The following is a 21,932-nucleotide window of genomic DNA, read 5'->3' on the forward strand; positions in this document are numbered from 1 at the left end:
GGGTGATCTCCCGGAAAACCCCTCCGACGCTCAAGTTAGAACGTGGATATGGCGATATGTAGTAAATGATTATAAACTAAATGCAAGAGGTTGCGGTTGATGCTACAGAATTTCGGTAGGCTAATGGAGTTGAAATGGAAGTAGAGAACAAGTAAGGCTCTTGTAGATGGTTTTTCAGATGATCCCCTCCTCTCTGATGGTTGTCCCTATTTATAATGTTCAAGGAGGAAGTTACATCAGAGAGGGGAAGGTGAAGGTCGTGGGAGGTATGGGCAGTTGTTCCCCATGAAAGAAGGATGACCATGCATTTAAGGGGAAGTGGGAAGTTACTTTTCTGGAAGGGAGTTAGGGTAATGAGAGGTGACTAGCCTTTGGGCCATTCAAGGGAGATGGAAAATTCAGAAAAAGGCCCGTTGACCGAAAGTCAAAGTCAATGCGAAAAGTCAAGGGGTAATAAAGTAATATGACATAAATAATTAAAATAAATAAATAAATAAATAAATGATACCATGACAGTTAGCCCCACACGCAAAGAATGATATGAGAAAGACAATCTTGATGAATCGAAGAATCTTTCTTTGTGTGGAAATAGTAACCGTTAATCGGCAAATTCTCTGGAAGATCCCGAAAATTGGACTTGCAAGCTTCAAATCGACTACTCATATGCCGAATTCCGAGTTGTAACGGAGAAGTTATAGCCTTTTCAAAATAACCGCAGGAGATGCTTCAAAGAAAGGAAAAATGATTAACACCAGCAAAGCCGCGGCTTCCAGCATGCCGCGGAATATCTTTGGCTGCCCTTTTCATTTATCAGCGGAAGAATAGATGTAGGAGTCGGACCCTGATACATGCCCTACTGATGTCGCGGAAGTCTCAATACTTAGAATATTTTTGAATAAGGCAACCCCCAAGGAGGGTCCGACTTATCGACCGCACGGATCTCCAAGGACCTGGATATCTTTGAACGAGAACACCATCAAGGCGGGTCCGACTTATAGACCCTACGGACAGGATGCTGGTTTAACCTGATATACCTTCCTTTTCATCAATGCTTTGAACCGGAGAGTAGAGGGAAAACATGATACCGCGGCATAATTGAGCTGACCCACTAGATAAATGAGCCACATGTATGGAAGACACGGCTTGAATATATACTTTGATCTTTATTCCTCACTGAGGTACTTAAGGGGGTCCGACTTATGGATGTGGCGGGGAATTTAAAGCTTGAAATCGTTTGGAATTCCCTTGTTCTAACATGCCCCCTTTTTCCTTTAAAGACGCGGAAAGATTTTGTAATTCTATGTCACGGATGATACTAAAAATACGGAAGCATCTCTCCCATACTTAGAACTTTTTCACCCAAACTGGGACCATTTGGGGGTCCGACTTATCGACCATACGGACATCCCAATACCTGAAATAATTCGTATTCGTTCTGGAGTGTAATTCAGGGTCCGACTTGTCGAACCTACAGTTTTAACAGAATTTTTATAACTTAAAAACTATTGCCATTTTACCCCATCCTGATAGTCCGACTTATCAAATACACGGTTATAACCAAGATTTGATACTTGGAGAATATTTTTGATATTTCCCTTCATGGGGGTCCGACTAATCGACTTCTCAGACATCATGTGAAAATACTTAGATAAATTTTTGACGTTTGTCATCTTATTGGAGGTCCGATTTATCGACTCCCCGGTTTAAGTTTTGGACACCTCCTTTCGTTCAAAAGAGGTCTAAATTCAATGTTTTCAGCATTTATTGCTGCAATAAATAGGGTTGTTGGAACAAATCCTTCTTCACCTAACACACTAATTCCCTCAATTCTTCATATTCCTAGAAAGAGAAAGTAGAGAGAGACGCTCTGAGAATCTTCAATCCTTATTCAAACTTCTAACAATCCTCTCGAAGATCTTCAAGAATTCTGACAGAACTTCATCAAATTTCTGACAAATCTTCAATATATTTTCAAGGTATTCAAATCTTCCCTCAAATTGCTTGAATTTCTTCTCATTAATCTTCAAACTGTTCTTCAAATTGTTCTTCGCATTCTTGAATATTTAGTTTTGAATTAATTTTATGAAATTAGCCCCAATCCTTCACAAGTTTCGCATACTATTTTTCGATTATCATTAATATGGATGTCGCGGATACTTATGAGATAATAGCTAACTTCGACATTAACTCGGATATCCCGACAGAAATTCCTTTGGTAGCATGTAGACGCTTTAATAAAGAGGGGTTATTAATGAATGATTCGGACGAAAGTAGTTCAGTGAGAATCACCCCCCATTATGAACCAATAAAAGCCGGGGATGAGTCGTCTGTATCCCCTGTATACCCTCCGGAGATTATGAAAACTGCTCCTTGGGAAGTGAGCGTTGCTTTCTTTCCCAATTACTTGCCGCGAATAAATCCTGACCTGGAAGGGTTATTGTATGTAGATATGAAAAACCTTGAAGGATCAGCCGAGTCTTCTGGAAGGGAGAGCGCAGCGCCAGTTCCTCCTCCGTTCTACATTCCCAACGGCGGTCCCCTTAATTATTTCATAGATTTACAAACAAAGAGAGACCTAGACAACCGTCGGGAAGCCATCTCTCAAAAATGGGGTTTGAAAGACAACATAAATATTATTACCCCGGGGAATTATGACACTGTTAGGTTTCCTCCCCCACACTGTATAGCCGTATATTTTCCCTCTTTTGAATTAGGACTTAGGTTTCCTCTTCACCCGTTTTTTAGGGAGGTGTTAGAGTTTTTGAACGTTTTAGTGCCCGAGTTATACCCAAACGCCTGGGGTTGTATGGTGGCATTTTTGATCTTGTGTAAAGTTTTGGCCGTGACACCAACACTCACCGCCTTTAGATATATATTTAGAGCCCGCCTATGTAACTCTCAATCATACGGCTGCGGCTGGATAACTTTTACCCACCGTCGTGGACTGAAGATAGTCCACGACCTCCCTGATAACCAAAAGGGGTATAGGACTAAATTTGCCTACCTATATAATTCGGAAGGATGGAACATCAAGACATCCTTCGACATCAAACCCAACCTTTCGGGTTTCAATAATGGGATCCCGCAATGTTCTCTTAGCGACGCGGTAATAATTGAGTATGCAAAGATGGACGTTCAACTGGGAAGGAAACCCATGAACGTCCAGCTCAACTGGATACCAGGTCGTCCTGAGTTGGAGAATGAGAACCTCCTCTCAGCATTCGGCATCAGCTTGGCTATCGATCGGAGTAAGAGTTGTCGGACTTCTTCCTTCTTTTTTCTATTATTTGCTTGTCTCTAACTCGTGGTTTTGCAGGGATAGCCAAGGAAAACCTTCGAGCAAAAGATCCGGAACTCATGAAGAAATTCAGTGTCATGAGATTTGCTCAAGGGGCCATCCAACGGCCCGCGGAAAAACCTCTACCTCTTCCGCCAAAGGTATAACTTTCTTCATTCTTCCCGAACTATAGTGGATTTTTTTGATTTCTTCTAATTTTTCTCTTATAGGACTCTGCAACGGCGGAGAAGGGGCTGGACTGTAACAGGCTAAAATTTCTTAATCTTAATCTTCCGATTAATTATTCCAAAATTTCTTTTCGAATTCCTAATCCTTTGGTTATCTAATTCAAATCACCTTTAATTCCTAAACCTTATTCCGATTTTTGTAATTTCTTCCAAATATTAAACTTAAAAATATATATATATTCTTAAATTTCTTTATAAGCACTAAAATAATATTTTATTATTTTATACTACGAAAAGTAAAATTTTAATATTATATTTACGGTTTTATTAAAACGTTACGTTTAAATTTCGTTTCCTTAAACTAACTTTACTACTTATCATTTTAACCTTACAACTTTGATTTAATTATTTTATACCTAAAAATTAACTATGTTTTTCTTATTAACTTTAAGTATAGTTTTAACCAAAATTTTCTAAGTAAACTATCATATTTTCATAATCAAACCTTAATCATACTTTCCCATTAATCTAAAACATTTCACTAATATAAACTAGAACAAAAATTTGATGAATCAAAATCCTTTCTGCATCAATCCATAATGTTCATCCCTTACACAAGCTATCACAATTTCCTTACACAAGTTAACCTTCTTCTACACTCCAAACTCTTACACATCCACTTACACACTCCAACTCTTACACATTCACTTACACACTCTAAATCACTTACACAAGTTAACCTTTTTTTTCATACAATCTTATGAACTAAAAAGTTGCCCAAAACCCATTATAAATACCCCTCCTTAGCCATGAGATCACTTGCACCCCCATCATCAAATCTTTCTACCATTCTTTCTTATATCTTCACTTCATTAACATCTTACTAACTTTATACCCTTTTTATTTGTTGAAGAATCAAATGAAGATGGAGCTTGATCTTATCACTTCTTAAGCCAATAATCATCAACTTTTAAAAAGTCAAGTATTATCTTTTGGAGCTTGGATATCATTTTCTTTTGGGTAATTGAAGATCTACTTCTTTGAAGCTTGGAACCTTGAAGACTTTCTCTTTTGGAGCTTATTTCTTTAAGTTCTTATTTTTCCTATTATTATTCTCTTACTTGGTTTAGCACCACCTTCGGAGGAAAATGGTACACATTTTCTTAACTCTCTCGTTATGTGATATTTATTTATGGTTACTCGATAATATAAAAGCATGATCAATATGATTTTATTTTAGTCATTTAAACTTTACATGGTAATATTAAAGTTATATCCAGTTTAGTGATATTTTCGTCAAAACAATAATACTTTTGGGACACTCGAAAAAAAAGTCATACATATGGAAATTTTTGATTAATATGATAATATAAATATATATGAATTTTACTAGTTAAATAAACTTATGTGTTTAAAATGATTCCATATCATCTTGGTTTTTTGATAAATTTTTAATCGGTTTATTGGTAAAATAGTCAAACAAATTTGTTAAAATGCTTAGCGTTGTTTTTCTCGAAAACTCATTTCATTTAGATTTTGGACCCTTAATAACTTGTCGGATTATGTTTTTTTTATAGTTATGATAGATCCGTTTTACTATTTTATTGATTATTTGATAAAATACGTTATTAATATTACTCTTGACTTTTGTGATTATTTATGACATAATAATGACTTAGTTTAGCATCAGGAATCTTAGTATAGCTACGAAAATTTTTTATTTAATTAATATTAATTTACTAGATACTAGTAATTTGTTTCTATTAAAAGGGAAGAATTGTCATAATTTTGACTAGTGCAAGTTTGAATTATAAGAATGTAAACTATTTCGGTTTAGAGTCTTGTTTGATATTGCATGATATTGATTGTATGACTCTGATAGTAAGGTAACGTCGAACCATGGACCGGCATGTAAAATCCCGGCGTTCGTGTTAGCCAGCATGTAAAATGCGGTGTCAGACAGGGGGTCCGAGAAAAACTCATCCTGTGAAGTCTCGAGCATAACAGTATTGAGAGGAGTGACGACTCCCACCACAGTTAGGGTTTAGGACTATGGTCCTCACCTAACCAGACCCTTACATATATCAGTTGTCATTATTGTTGTGATCTTGTGATGTGCTATGATGGTAAAGCTATGAGGTTTAATTGAACTTGATTAAATAAGCATTAAGGTTACCAAGTATTTAGTAGCAGTAATGAACTTCTGCAAGTATTGAGAATGTAACTTAATGGCTTAGTAAAGGTCAATAATGAGTAATAACCTTCTATATTGTACTTGATGATTATTTTGTAAGCATGATTTAACTATCGCATCATAAGCTTGTTGAGGAAATTGTACTCGGCTTTTTCGCTGACCGATTTAATCGGCTGTCATCCGTATTATGGATGACAGTATTTTGCAGGAAAAATTAGCTCAGGTTTCGATCCAGGCCGCAACTTTAATTATTCTATCGAGGACTTAGCTTCAATGATTTTACTTGATGACTATATTGTACTTATTGTTTTTTTTATCGTATTTAAGTAAACCTTATTTTATATTTTCTCAGTTGTAGGATATTTTTTTTACTTATGTTTTGAACAATTTTAGTTTAAATGGTTTTTAGCAGTTTGGCGTTTTACACTTCCGCATTATTTATCTTAAGTTTAATTATTAATGTTAATTATGTATCGAGAGTGCCGCTCCTGCTACATGGACGAGGTCCCCTGCGAAGAGGAGGCTCTCCGGCTCCTTGAGGAGAGGAGACAGGTCCATATTCCCGATGACTCTCAGAGGGTAATCCCTTCTAAGAAGAGGGAATCGAAGAAAAGGGAGAGGAAGAGAAAGAGAGTCTCTTCCTCCCATGAGGAGAGTGCCTTAAAAAAGGCTTCGGCGGGTACAACAATAATGTCAGCCGAAATGGTGGGCACGGGGTCCACAATTACTGAAGAGAGGTACCGTCTGGCTGCCGCGGAGTTAGGCGTTGACTTCGATTCCCTCAAACAAAAGGCATATCTTAAGGGGGACGAAGCTTTTGCCAACCTAGCTCCAATTTTGGAACGGGAGTCGGCGGTACTGGTGGACCCCAACTGGGATGTGGACATCTCACCACACTAAAAAGCTTGTCAAATTCTCTCAGCCAGTTTTCCAACATAGAAGGTTCACCTTTTCCACTATAAGTCGAGGGTTTACTCTGGGCTATTCTCTTACTAATTGACGAAGCCTTTTCCTCCAAGGATTTCGGTCTCGGATTCCTTGCACCAGCTAGGGTCTTAACTAGGTTTCGAAGCACGCGATCAAAGTTTCCTCTTGGCACGGACCTTTTCAAAAAGGGTGGCATGATGGCAGGTATACTGCATTAGGTTAAACAAGGTATGTAAATACATTACTACAGCGTTCGTGGTTAAGGAGAAAAACTCATTCTGTTATAGTTCTAAAATAAACAAGGTAGTAGCCCCAAAAGAAAAAGGGTTGAACAATGAGTCTATAATCAAATCTTTTTTTTTTTTTTTTTTTTTTTTTCCATAAATACAATACTGAATCGATTCTACTTACTAATGTTTAGACTTTAAAAAAACAAAATTCAAATTCAAAACAATAATACCATATAATTCCAATCTAAAAGAAATAATTGGGTCTAAATTCCCACATAATCATTGTTCAAATACTACAAAAGTCCGAGATAAACAACCAAATCATTTAACCAACAAAATTGTTCACAATTATTCTACTAAGGGACTAGACATACGAACTCGTACACATGCATAATCAAATAAAATAAAAACAATCAGGCAAATAAAGGCGACGCATCCATACGGTCCCGATCCTCCATGTATTGATCAGGGTCAAAATCAGCATCATCAGAGTCATCGCTAGACGCGCTATCGGAATCAGAAGGGGTTCCTACAGGTAAGGAATCACTCATAGTAAGTCGCGCTACGGAATCAGAAAGCTCTACAATTATTGGCTCTGGTGGTTCCTCCTCCCACATCATGATTTCACTCTCTTCCTCACTCATGAGATCCTCTCGCCTCACCGGCCAACCCCCTAGAATAATTACCCCGCTATCATTATCACTCAACATTCCATCTCTATCAGCTAGTTCCCCCTCCTCATCAGCATTATATCCATCCCCTAAGTTATCCTCATCAGGCTCTTCTACCACTCCTAAAGAATCCTCCTCCATGAATTCTCCCTGCTCCTCATCAGAATTTCCTTCAAAATCCTCCTCAAATTCCTCTTCTGGGTCCTCATCGGGGTCCTCCTCCGGGTCCTCTTCTGGATCCTCCTCGGGATCCCTCTCGAAATCCAGCTCATCGAAGATTATAAATGGCACTGAGTTTGGGTTTACTACGGGAACATCCTCCTCATTATTATCTCTCCTTGCCCCACTAGGTTCTGGAACGTCAACTCCGTCCCGACCCTCAGTTTGCACTGCTCTTACCCTTCTGTCAATCTCTAGGTGAAACTGGTCACTCCTCTCTTTCAGTGCAATCATCTCCTCCTCCATTATTCTTTCATACACTAGTTTGGACTTTTTGTAGATCATTTCCATTCGTTGGGTGTAATCCAAATCACTTTCCCCCTCTTTTCTATCCCAAATTCCCAGAGCATCTATTTCTGCCCAAGCTGGGGCATTAACTAAAGCTCTCCAGGGTTCCTCTCGGGTATTAATTCCCTCTTCGGCCGGTCTTTTTCCTTTATCCATGAAAGAAAGTAATAATCGAAGTTTCTGACTCATAAAGAAAGAAAACAAGACAATTAATTTCTGAGATAAGACAAAGATAGATAATTCAGAGCATCAGAGATATAAACACAAAAATCCTATCATGCACACATCAAAGTTATCCATGACATCATACTTAAAGACACCAAGCACAACACATCATATCCCCTTAATGTCTACCCCTTTTTACTCTCGTCAAAAATTTTTTTTTTTTTCTACGTTAGTCTATCAGTACAGATAAATAACACTAAATAAAACTCCCACTCTGATACCAGTTGTAACATCTCGGAATAACTCGGGTCATACGAAAAGAGAAAATGACCTTTTAAAAACGAGACAACTATAATCCGAGTCAAACCGGAATGTTAGAAAACAGTTTAAAACGGTTTTGAAGTTATGGAAAACGTGCGGATCGAGTTCTATTAGCGTTATTAAGAACTACTAGATAATAAGAAATTCTTAACAGCGGATAAGAACGAAAAGTTAAATCTACTTATTACAACTTGAGAACGAAAGTCGCCTCATAAAAACCAAATGTTCTTTAAACTAAATTTTGAAGTTCTTATTAAGACTTCTCTACCCTAATAATTTATTTCTTCAAGGGACAATCCTCACTCCCCAGACCTGCAACTTAACTTACTGCTAGTCATTGCCCAGATAGGTAACAACATCATCGCAGGGTCGTTAAGACCAAAAGTACACGTCAGCAAACGTCGCATACCAAATAAATAATAACACAAGAGAAAGATTTAATTAATTAACTGACAATTCAAAGAACCTTACGCTTCGATCATGCTTATTAAGAATAACTATTTTCATGTAAAGGTTAGTCAGCCATACTGCTGTACTATCCGGCCATACTGCCGGTACACTCCAAACTCCATAAGTGAGACAATACGTTAGGGGGAGCTAACCCCTAAGCAAGTCTCTACCATAGACACTCGCCTTACTTCGGTGCCTATGGTTAAGTATGCATACCCCCGCGGTGGCTCATAATGCCCTCATAAACCGCAAGTAATTCATTTCCACCAATTGACGTCATACTACGTCCACTTTAAAGTTAGTGAGGTCATACTACCTCTGCTTATCAAACAATGTATAAAAAAATTATTGATTCGAAAGATAACACTATCCGTACTATATATCCATGCTTTACTTTTGTATACCATTATTATATGATACATCGGACTAATGCGAACCACACTGCGTGTACATACCTTAAGCAAAATAACCAACTCGCAAGCGTCTTAATCAATTCCCGGTCACGAATTGACTTCCTACAAGGTTCAATCGTATTCGGGAAATAAGCACACATACACATTTTCCTCAAATCATCTATAACACACATATACAATCACATCCATACCTAGAATACTACACACAACATGAACATCCATCGCATACTATAACATGGTAAATACACAAAACAGGACAGCCTATACAATCTGTCCAGAAACTCAACTTAAAACTGTCAAATTAAAAATCCGACTTCACCGTTGCGTCCGGAAGGCGTCAAAACCCCCGGGTACCAATTTTCATAATTTATAACATATTATAAGTATTTTTAACTTAATTTCAAAGCCAAAAATGCTCCAAAAACACATTTTTTTTCACCATTTTCAAAACCTACGGGATTTCATTTTTTTATCACAAAAATATAAATTTCAATGCTTTATTTCCTATTAAATCTAAACAATAAAATTTACATAATTTTCATGATCACATACAAAAATAAATTTTAATTAATTATATATTTTTTTTTCTCAAAAATAATTCTTTTTGCACAAATGTACACACACAAACACATCACATATATACATGTATATTTCTCTACCAACATTATAAATTTCTTCTTTTAATCAATAAAAAAATAAAAATTAATTTCCATCACCACATACATTTTTTTATATGAGCAACCATTTTTTTTTTATGTATATATATATATATATATATATATATATATATATTTTTCAATCATTCATCAAACAATTCTTCACACACATGTAAACATATCCAAAACCCTAAAAACCATACATTAATTTAGATAGAAAAACATCATACTTCCACACATGAATTTTAAATCATGAACAATCATAAACTATAAAATAACACACATAAAAATCATAGAAATTTAAATTAAAACTTAAAAATAAAAACTAGATTAAGAATTACTCACAATTGCTCAAGAACAAAACACCAAAATTGATGAACCAAAAGGAGGATTAGGCGTGGGAATTTGAGGGTTTAGGGAGTGTTTTTCTTACTTGCAATGGCTTGGAATGAAAAGATGTAATGAAAATTAAGAGATTAGGTAAATAAGGCAATTAAGGAAAATTAAGGCAATACTTATGGAAGGCAATAATTCCTTGATCTTTCAATCTTCCTAAGAAGTTACTAATCCTTCTTAATTCTCCATATGGCCGGCCAAATGCAATCACCTTCCCACTTTAATTTTTTTTTTTAAATTAAAGATAGATTAGGAAAAAGGTTTGGACTTAAAATGGTTTTAATTGCCTTAAAAGTTGAAGTCTCATGATTTAATCTACTAACAAAATAAATAATATAAAGAAATATATTTTTCTAAAAAGAATACTAATAATAAAAATAATAATATTACTAACAAATCATTTAATATATCGGAAAAATATCGGGGTGTTACAAGAGTTTATGCCTAGACTTGTCAAATCTCCTCATTGATGGAGGAAGAAACCTCCAGGGTTTGTCCAAGGAGCTATCCGGGATTGAAGTGGAGCCGTTCAATGTTGAAGATTTTGTGAGCTTCACTCCAAGTCTTGAGGAGGGGGCGGCCGAGTCTCCTCCGTTGCCGGCCCAGGACACTGAGGGGGACGTCGATACTTTTTTGGCTAATGTTTAGTTTTTGTAATATAAAGTAGGAATTTTTGTAATTTTAACTTGTAACCTTGAATATGATCACTTTGTGCGCCGAATTATTTTGATGATTAATGATTATTCGAGCGTCTTGTTTAAGTATTTCTCTTTTATTAGCCGCGGCTTCTTTCCATCAATAGGCGAGAAACATTCTTTAGTTGAGGTCACGGCTAAAAGATATTTACTTAGTAGATTTGACAATCTCAGCCTTGGAACCAATTTGAGGGTCCGACTTGTCGATGTCACGGCTGGTTGACCTTAAAAATTTACTTAGTCTGTTTCTGAACTCAGGACCCCTATCATGGGGTCCGACTTGTCGACGTTGCGGCCAGGAAAAATTCAGCTAAATATTTATTCGGAATGATTTTGAACTTGGGACCCCAATCTGATGGTCCGACTTGTCGATGTCCCGGTTGGGGAACATTTTATCGAATAACTTAGAATATTTTTGAAGTTTGGGACCCCAATCTGGGGGTCAGACTTGTCGATGTCCCGGTTGGGAAACATCTTAGTGGATAACTTAGAATATTTTTGAACTTAGGGACCCCAATCTGAGAGTCCGACTTGTCGATGTCCCGGTTGGGAAACATCTTAGTGAATAACTTAGAATATTTTTGAACTTTAGGGACCCCAATCTGAGGGTCCGACTTATTGACATAACTGAATTTTATAAGATTTGCAATATTACCGGAAGTAGAATATAACTGAATACTTTTTAGAGCCGGATAAATCAGAAAAATGAAATCTCGATTATTATTGAATGTAATGACAACGCGACTCATGCCGCGGGATGAAATACAACTGATTCTGGATAATTAAGATAATGCCGCGGGATGAACTTGTGATGACATTAATGATCAGACTGGCCTCTTGCGAATCTTATTTAAATGAAGTACTTTTTCAAATGATCTCCATTCCATGGGCGGGGTAGCTTCTTTCCCTTCATGTCTTCCAGTTCAAATATTCCAGGCTTGATGATACGGATGATTTTGAACGGACCATCCCACTTTGCTCCAAGCTTTCCTTTCTCTACGATCTTCCCTCTGGCCTCGACTTTGCGTAGGACATAGTCCCCTACATGAATATGTTTGGTTTTGACGAGCCGGTTGAAGCTGCGAATCATTTTTTGCTTTTGGGCCATGGACCTTAATAATGCGTTCCCCCGTGTTTCTGGAAGCAGATCCAGGTTCTCCCTTTTTCTCTGTTCATTCTCGTCGTGTGAGTAGTAGGTGACCCTTGTGGAGGGTATGCCTATCTCTACTGGAAGTACTGCTTCAGATCCGTATACCAGAGAGAATGGGGTATGCCCCGTTGCTTCTTTGAAGGTTGTTCGGCTTGCCCACAGGATGCCGGGTAGTTCTTCATCCCAAGTACTTTTAAGTCCTTCTATCTTCTTTTTGATACCGTTCAGGATCTCTTTGTTTGCTGATTCGACTTGCCCATTTGTTTGCGGCCGAGATACGGAGCTGAAACGGATTTGAATACCAAACTTACCACAGTATAGTGTTGTGTTTGTACAGATAAACTGTCTCCCATTGTCAGTGATGATCACGCGAGGAATACCGTATCTTGTAATGATATTTCGCCATATAAACTGACAGACTTGCTTGTCTGTGATTGAGCTAAGGGCTTCTGCTTCTACATACTTGGTGAAATAATCGATGGCCACAATGATAAACTTACGTTGCCCCTTTGCGGGGGGAAAGGAGCCAAGGAGATCCATGCCCCACTTGTCGAAAGGTAGAACGGCTTGCATGACGGTCAAGTAATTTGAGGGCTTCCTTCCTATCTTTGAGTGGTACTGACATTCGGGACATCGTTTGATCAATTTTTCCGCGTCTTCACGCAGTGAAGGCCAATAATATCCGCTTCGGAGTACTTTTCCAATGACAGTTCGTACACCCTGATGTATACCGCATCCGCCTTCGTGTATCTCGCGAAGGATGTAATTTCCTTCTTCAGGGGAAACACATTTTAAGAGGGGATGAGTGTATGACTTTTTGTAGAGTGTTCCCTCGTAGAGTTCGAACCATCTAGCCTTCCTCTGGAACACTTTTGCTTGATTTTCATCCTGGGGAAGCGTCTGGTTTTGCAAAAATTCGATGTAGGGTTCCATCCACGTTTCTGATCTGTCAATGGCGTTGACCATGTGGTTGATACTGGGGTTTGGAAGCACTTCCCAGATGATGTCACGAGCCGCGGATGTTTCTGCTGAGCTGGCGAGTTTCGCCAGAGAATCGGCCTGTGCATTTTGGGATCTCGGGATGTGGATCAACGTGAACTTGTCGAATTTTTGAACAAATCCTTTTACTTGCTGTAAGTACATTTTCATGCTGTCATCTTTGGCTTCAAATTCTCCATTGACTTGTCCAACTATTAGTTGGGAGTCAGAAAACGCGGACAGTACTTTGGCTCCTGCCTCGTAGCAGATTTTCAATCCCATCAGTAATGCTTCGTATTCGGCCTCATTGTTGGATGCCGCGAACTCGAATCTGACCGCCCTTTCCATACGGACTCCAGCGGAAGACACAATGAGGAGACCAGCCCCGCTTGCTGATTGCGTTGAGGACCCATCTACATACAACTTCCATTCTTGATTAGGCTCACGAAGTTGGGGGACGGTACTTTCGGCGATGAAATCCGCCAAGGCTTGTACTTTGATCGCCGTTCGTGGTTCGTATTCGATGCCGAAATCCGCAAGTTGATTAGCCCAATCCGTGACGCGGCTGGATTTATTCTTTCCTTCTAGAATCTTTTTCAAGGGTTGGCTGGATCTGACGACGATCTGGTGGGATTGGAAGTAAGGTTTCAGTTTTCTGCTCGCCATCACGATTACAAATAAGACTTTTTCAACTTCGCTGTAGTTTCCTTCTGATCCTCGAAAGGCGTGACTCACATAGTATATGGGGAATTGTTTCCTCTCTCTTTCGGCGATCAATACTCCTGACAAGGAGTATTCGGAGACCGAGACATATAAGACCAGTTTCTCCCCGTTGTATGGCGAGACTAGTTTCGGCAAAGAAGACAAATGCTCTTTCAACTGCTGGAAGGATTCCTCGGCCTCTTTTGTCTATTCGAACTTGCTCTGTTTAAGGGTTTTGAAGAAGGGTGAACATCTATCAGCGGATTTGGACAAGAACCTCCCCAAGGCAGCTATGCATCCTGTTAGCTTTTGAACTTCTTTTACAGATCTTGGGGACTTCATGTCCCAGATTGCCTTTATCTTATCAGGGTTAGCTTCTATTCCTCTTTCGTCAACGAGGAAACCAAGGCATTTCCCACCGGTGACCCCAAACACGCACTTTTCAGGGTTGAGTCTCATTTGATGTTTCCGGAGGGTGTTGAACGTTTCGCGTAAGTCCGCGGCATGTTGGGACGCTTGTTTGCTTTTAGTGATCATATCATCCACGTATACTTCAAAATTTCGGCCTATTTGAGATTGGAAGACCTTATTGACCATTCTCTGGTAGGTAGCTCCAGCATTCTTTAGCCCGAAGGGCATAACCTTGTAACAGTATACTCCGGCATTTGTGATGAAGGCCGTATGTGGCTGGTCTTCTATGGCCAAAGGGATCTGATGGTAGCCGGCGTTTGCATCCATGAAACTCAGTAGAGCGTGGCCTGCCGTGGAGTCAACCAGACGATCTATCTTAGGAAGAGGATAATCGTCTTTGGGGCAGGCTTTATTCAGGTCTGTGAAGTCAACGCACATCCTCCACTTGCCGTTTGCTTTTTTCACGAGGACGACGTTTGAGAGCCAGTCAGAGTACTTGCACTCTTTGATGAATCCCGCTTTTAGCAATTTCTCCACTTCCTCTCGGGCGGCCTCTATCCGCTCTTTTCCCTGATGTCGCAGCTTTTGCTTCACGGGTTTGTAGCCTGATTTTATATCGAGTTTATGGCACATGACGTTTGTAGGGATGCCAGGCATCTCTTCCGTGGAAAAAGCGAAGACGTCGCGGAACTCTGTAAGGGTGGCAACGATATCTTGCCTAATCGGGGCAGGGAGATCCTTGCCTATTTTGATGCGTTTTCCTCCGAATATGTCCACTTCCTCGTATCGTTCTACGGGGCAAGGCCTTTCTTGCGGGTTGGGGCTCTCTAGGTACACGCTCATGACGCTAGGTGACTGCTCTTCCCTTTCCCTTTTAGAGGGGGTAGTGGAAGTTCCTCGCTTTAAGGTGTTGATGAGGCATTGGCGTGCCGTCACCTGATCCCCTTTGAGGACCATCATCCCGCTCGAATTGTAGCAGGAGCTGATAGGGAAAGATAGCGGCTTTGATTTTGTTGATCAGCGGAAGCCCCATGATAGCGTTGTAGGGAAAGGTGAGATCTACCACCGTAAATCGTATGGGCATGGTTCTGCTTTCATTTCTTTCTCCCACCCGCACGGGGAGGATGATCGTGCCAAGTGGAATAACTTGACTTCCCCCAAATCCAATCAGCGGCTTGTCTAGGGGTTGCAAGTGTTTTTCTTCGAACTTCATCTTTCTTAAGCACTCCATGGTTATGAGATCGGCCGTGCTCCCGGTATCCACGAGTACCCTTTTGACTTTCATTTGCCCAATTTTGAGGGTAACCACCAGAGGGTCCGTATGGGGTTGTTGCAATGTTTGGGAGGTCGTGGCATCGAACTTCATGATCGGCCCACTTGTTGAGGCCTTCGGGGGCCCTTTTAGTAGAGTGTGGACGCTATCTCTCGCTGCGCGGATGGTAGGATATTCTTCCGTATATCCTCCGAAAATCATGTTAATAGTTCCTTGAGTGTTGGAACTTTCGCGTCTGGCCTCATCTTTCTTGGGGGATCTGCGTCTTGGATTCTATGGCCTTCTTTCTACTTCCTTTCTAGCGTCGTAGTCCTTTCGGTTGATGAACCTGGACAACTTTCCTTCGTCCGCCAATTGGTGGAGCATACGTTTGAGTTCGCGGCATTGGGCCAAAGTGTGGCCATGCTCTTTGTGGTAATCACACCACAGATTGTAGTTGCGCCTATCAGAGGGGGTAGCCGTAGGAGGTGGAGTTGGCAATTGATCTCTGATGGCGAAGAATATGTCCTTCCTATTCCGGTTGAACAGCGGATCATTGCCTCCATCTAACAGATTCCTCGTCCTGGGCTCCCCTTCAGTGACATATATGTGACGGGGTCGTGGGGGTCCCATATCTGACGGGGGTTCCGGACGACGCGGCATGTAGTTTCTTTCCCTCCTTGATGGTTGTTCTTCTCTGTTCCTTGAGGGGTGATTGGCAGTGGGGTCCTTCTTATCAGACCTCCGTTTTTTAGGATCATGGGCCTGACATATTTCAGAGGCCGTGACATAGCTTTGGCATTGTTTCATGGCCTCCGCGTATGTCTTCACTTGACTTTCGACCAACTGGAACTTCAGCCATTGGGCCTTCATTCCGTTGATCAGGGCGTTTAATGCAACCGATTCTTCCAAATCGGTTACCTCCAGCACCGCCTCATGAAACTTTTTTAGATAGGATGATATGGATTCCCCTTCCAATTGCGTGATGCTGAGTAGATGGAAGTTTGATTTCTCCTGCCTTCTGGAAGCTACAAAGTGGCCCAGGAACTTCTCTTCCAGTTGGGCAAAGTTGTGTATACTTCCTCCTGGAAGGGAGGTATACCATGTCAGCGCTACTCCCGTAAGAGTAGTCGGAAAGAACTTGCACCACAACGACGGGTCATTGGTATACAGCAGCATCAAGTTTTTGTAGGCCATCAGGTGTTCCTCCGGGCAGGACGTTCCATCGAAGGCCGCCATGTTCGGAATCTTTATCTTCCCATTACTGGGGGTATTTAGTATCTCCGGGGCCAGTGGAGAGATTATGGGTATAAGTTTTCCAGAAAGGCTACTTTTGCCGGCCTCATTCCGCGGCATGGTGATGCGGCGGCTAGACTCCGCGGCTTGGGCTTGCTTTCTTTCTTCCCTTCTTTTATCCACCAATGATTGGACGCTTTCAGACGTCTTTTGTTTCTTGCTCTCTAGGAAGGTGCGGGCGTCTCGAGAGGCGGTTTTAGATTCGCCATCTCGCAGGTCTGTTTTGCTGAGGCTCGGGTAGGTTCTAGATCTCTCCCGCCTCTTCTTATTGCGTCTACTGGAGTGGGAAGTCCTCGAGTTCCCATCTTGAGATTCATGAGACTTTGGTATCTCCTGATGGGGTTCGATTCGTTCCCGCAATTTTTTTATTTGATCCGCCATATCTTCTAATACTCGTTGTTGAGTAGGAGCATTATTTATGACGGCGCGGAGTTGTTCAGAGAAAGCGGCCATGAGGTTCCGTGCTAGCATGTCCAGATCACGGCGAGTCACGGCTTGATTATTAGCGTGACTTGTAGAAGTGTCTGTATCTGTGCTATGCACGGTGGCGGTTTGAGTCGGATTTTTCTTAGGAGCCATGACTTCTTATTCTACTCCCCACAGACGGCGCCAAACTGTTTCGGTTGATGAAACGAGGAAGTGGAAAACACTTGAAATACTGTAAGTGGAAGTGTTATCAAGAGCAGCGACTCGTGGAAGGAAGCGACTTGAATTCTTGCAAAACAGCACGTTAGCCTTGTCCGGGGGTGATCTCCCGGAAAACCCCTCCGACGCTCAAGTTAGAACGTGGATATGGCGATATGTAGTAAATGATTATAAACTGAATGCAAGAGGTTGCGGTTGATGCTACAGAATTTCGGTAGGCTAATGGAGTTGAAATGGAAGTAGAGAACAAGTAAGGCTCTTGTAGATGGTTTTTCAGATGATCCCCTCCTCTCTGATGGCTGTCCCTATTTATAATGTTCAAGGAGGAAGTTACATCAGAGAGGGGAAGGCGAAGGTCGTGGGAGGTATGGGCAGTTGTTCCCCATGAAAGAAGGATGACCATGCATTTAAGGGGAAGTGGGAAGTTACTTTTCTGGAAGGGAGTTAGGGTAATAAGAGGTGACTAGCCTTTGGGCCATTCAAGGGAGATGGAAAATTCAGAAAAAGGCCCGTTGACCGAAAGTCAAAGTCAATGCGAAAAGTCAAGGGGTAATAAAGTAATATGACATAAATAATTAAAATAAATAAATAAATAAATAAATGATACCATGACAAATACAATTTATAAATTTGATTATTTTTAAATTTCTTTCATATACTTTATTCGCTTTTTTCATTTATAACTAAATTAATATTCACTTTCCTTTCCTTTATAAGACAACACTTTAATTCCTTTTTATGCTAATTTAAAGGAACCAACTAGTACATAATACGAATAGATAATGGGTGTAAATCAGTAAATGCAAGCCACTTGAAATATTTTATATTGACTTTTTGACTTGCAAATAGAGTACGTACTAGCCGATTAAATTTGTTGTAAAAAATAGTTTATTTTGGGAAAAATTGTTGTAAATAATTCAACCTATTTTTAATTATCTGTCAATAATTTTACCTTTTAAAATTTTTTTAATAATTCAACATTTGCTTTCAGTTTGTTGCCAATAGACCCTCTAGAAAATGACATTTTATATCAAGTTACCTCTCATCTTTTCCTTCTATATAATAATCCAACCTATTTCCCATTACCAGTCAATAATCCCACCTTTTGAATTCTTTTTTATAATATAACCTTTATTTTCATTTTGTTGCCAACGAACCCTTCAAGAAGCTAAATACTCAATTTCTTTTTGTCACTAGTTTATTATAATCCAACATATCTCATGTTAAGTCTCTTTTAATTTCTTTCGCATTTTCTCTTCAATTATTATCAAAAAATCCACACTTTTCAAAATACAATTTCTCTTTGCAATAGAATTAAAGGGGTATTTTACTTTGAAGGCGAGTGAAAAACTTACGACTATATTAATTTTTTATAATTATATTGATTATAAAATTTTAACGTGTAAATTTCAACTTGATAAAGATAATATATAACGGGTTGGCGAGTATCCGACTCAATATATTTTGTGACCCATGACCCAACCTGGTTAAGGCGGGTCGGGTACCCGACCCAAATTATATTATTTTTTAAAAGAATTGACCCGCCATTTAAGATGTGTGTCAGTGGGTCGGGTCAAGCGGGTCGGCGAGTCGGGTCAAGCGAGTCTGATTTTTGAATACCCCTAGTTGATGGGATATGTATGTAAAGACAATTACTATTTATGCAATGATCAACTTCTTAAGCATGAAAAATAATAACAATTTCTAAAGGTTGGATTATTGAACAAAATTTTAAAGGTGGGATTATTGGTAGGTAATGGAAAATAGATTGAATTATTATAAAGAAGGAAGAAGATGAGAGGTAACCTAATATAGTAGGTCATTTCTTTGAAGGGTCCATCGGCAACAAACTGAAAGCAAAGGTTAGATTATTAAAAAAATTTCAAAAGGTGGAATTATTGGTAGGTAATTAAAAATAGGTTGAATTATTCACAATAATTTTTTTTTATAAAATTCTTAATATTATTGTTATTATCATCATTATTATTAATAATAATTGCCTTAAATATGATATTTTTACGATCGATTTGAAAGTTGACTTGATATTAGAATACCTATTTATTATTTGTGATTACGTAACATGACTAGGAAGGTTAAAGAATGATTCGGTGCATTAAATATAGTGTAAAAACCAGATGAAAACTTAGTATTTATAGTAATTGTAGAAATTTCATTTATCTGAAATATTTACCTTTATTTCGAAATACTTGTATTTAATAGTCACTTATTATGTGAAAATATATTATAATCAGTTGTAAATATAACGTAATTGTAGAGTATGTAACATATTTTTTGGGGTAAATGAGGGGTGGCAGTGATTCAAATAACCCACGGCCATTTTTTATCACGTTGGCTTCTGATACTATGTTAAGAAACCAACTCAATTAAAAAGATTTACACTGATAATTAGACTCGAATAACCCTAAATATATATTATATACTTTAATAAGAGAATAAACATAATAAAATGTTGAGATTTGCGAGAATCTAATTTAAGAATGGCCAAATATAAAAAATAGAATAAAGCTCATTAATAGTTGTCACTATCTTCAACTTGCACTTGATCTCATGTTAATATTGCCTGTAAATGCACATATTTACATCCTACAAAACCCATCTCAATACGAATCAAATGGCTTCACTAATTCCCCTAACCTATCTTCTAATCATCTCTTTTCTTTTCCTTCATTCCTCCAATGCATCATTTGTCCTTCCAATTATAAAAGACAACACTAAATCCCAATACTACACCACATTTCAAGTAGGAACTTCTCCTTCAACTCGTGTCTATTTATCGATCGATCTTGGTAACAAATTTTCGTGGTTTGCTTGCAATCTATATGGATACAAAACCCGATCCTCGCAAGAAATTCCCTGTGATTCACCCAAATGTAGTCTCTACACCGGCCCCACGTCCTTCTGTAGCGGAAGCGCTTGTGGCGCTTTAGCTTACACACCATGGGGCGACGGGCTTTATGGGGATAGTCTTTACGAGGACACAACAAGTTTGTACAAACAAACACTTGAAAAGATTTATTTGCGAAAGTTCCCTTTTACTTGCGCCGATAAAGGCCCCCTGAAGGGCTTATCTCCTCACACTAAAGGGGTAGTATCCCTTGCAAGAGTTCCCCTTTCCTTACACTCCCAAATCTCCTCTACCTTAAAAGTACCTCGTAAATTTTCCCTTTGTCTTCCTAGTACCTCTTCATTTGGTTATAATGGGGCTATGTACTTTGGTAGTAGCCCGGATTATATATCCAAATCTCTAATCAAAACCCCACTTATAATTAATCCAAATAGTACTTCACCTATTTCAAGTAGGGGAGAAAGTTCGATCGAACATTTCATAAAGGTAAAATCGATCAAAGTTGATGGGACATCAGCACGGTTTAGTACCTCGCTGTTGTCCTTCGATAAGAATGGAATTGGAGGTACTAAAATTAGTACTTTCGACTCTTATACCGTGTTACAAACTGACATTTATAAGGCTCTCATTAATGTTTTTGTTACTAAGGCGAATAGAATGAAAATGACTAGAGTTGCTTCAGTTGCGCCTTTTGGAGCTTGCTTCAGTAATGTAATTGATTCTAAATTAGGTCCAATAGTGCCGATTATTGATTTTATATTGGATGGTAAAAGTCCGTTGTTACATAATAAGAATGCTAGATGGAGGATTTATGGGGCCAACTCAATGGTTAAGGTTTCTAAGAGTGTTTGGTGTTTAGGGTTTGTAGATGGTGGGTCCGAACCAACAACATCAATAGTAATAGGTGGTAAGCAAATGGAAGATAATTTGGTTGAGTTTGATCTTGAGTCTTCTATGCTTGGAGTTACGTCTTCGCTTCTTCGTAAGCGTACAAGTTGCTCTACCTTCAAAGGAATCTGATTTTAATTTTCGAGGTCATGTGATTGAATATAAAAATTAAGTATTATGATAATATGACCGAATGAAATTTTAGTTTGTCAAATTTTAATATTATAATGAGGATTAATCTTAGATCTTGATAATCGTGTGGTTTTTATTATATTATGCAACTTTGAATTTCATTGTGTTTGCAATTGATTGCCACAACTTATTGATTTATTTTAGTGCTCATCTGATATATTTTCCGTCACTAAGATTGGCTAATTTTTATTTTAATTTATTCTGAATTTTCCCTATTATTGTTTTTAGATATGATTGTAATACTAACATGAAAATAACCCGGTTAATATGATTCATTAATCTAACGATAAAAGAGTAATGATGAGTCACCATGGTCTATTTAATATATATTTTCTCGTTTCATTATACTTTCTCGAGTCGGGAACTTCTTTGGCCGCGCTCTCCTTTATAGGTATGAGTTGCCGCCATATTTTTCTCTCCAAATCATGTCCTTAGTTTTCTATGAGTGGGAGACACTGAATT

The 21,932-nt window shown here is 38.9% G+C and overlaps 1 protein-coding gene across 1 annotated transcript; it reads left to right on the forward strand.

The window, feature by feature from the left end:
- Positions 1-20,147: 20,147 nt before the first annotated feature.
- On the forward strand, positions 20,148-21,609 carry LOC130800171 (probable aspartic proteinase GIP2). The gene has a single exon (XM_057663561.1). It carries the CDS (start codon positions 20,157-20,159, stop codon positions 21,408-21,410), a length of 1,254 nt encoding a protein of 417 aa, XP_057519544.1. The 5' UTR covers positions 20,148-20,156; the 3' UTR covers positions 21,411-21,609.
- Positions 21,610-21,932: the final 323 nt, after the last annotated feature.

This window comes from Amaranthus tricolor, chromosome 14 (genome assembly GCF_026212465.1).
Source record: "Amaranthus tricolor cultivar Red isolate AtriRed21 chromosome 14, ASM2621246v1, whole genome shotgun sequence".
Taxonomy (NCBI): domain Eukaryota; kingdom Viridiplantae; phylum Streptophyta; class Magnoliopsida; order Caryophyllales; family Amaranthaceae; genus Amaranthus; species Amaranthus tricolor.

Excerpts from the sequence above, each read along its gene's own strand:
- LOC130800171 (XM_057663561.1), top strand. The coding sequence starts at position 20,157 with ATGGCTTCACTAATTCCCCTAACCTATCTTCTAATCATCTCTTTTCTT.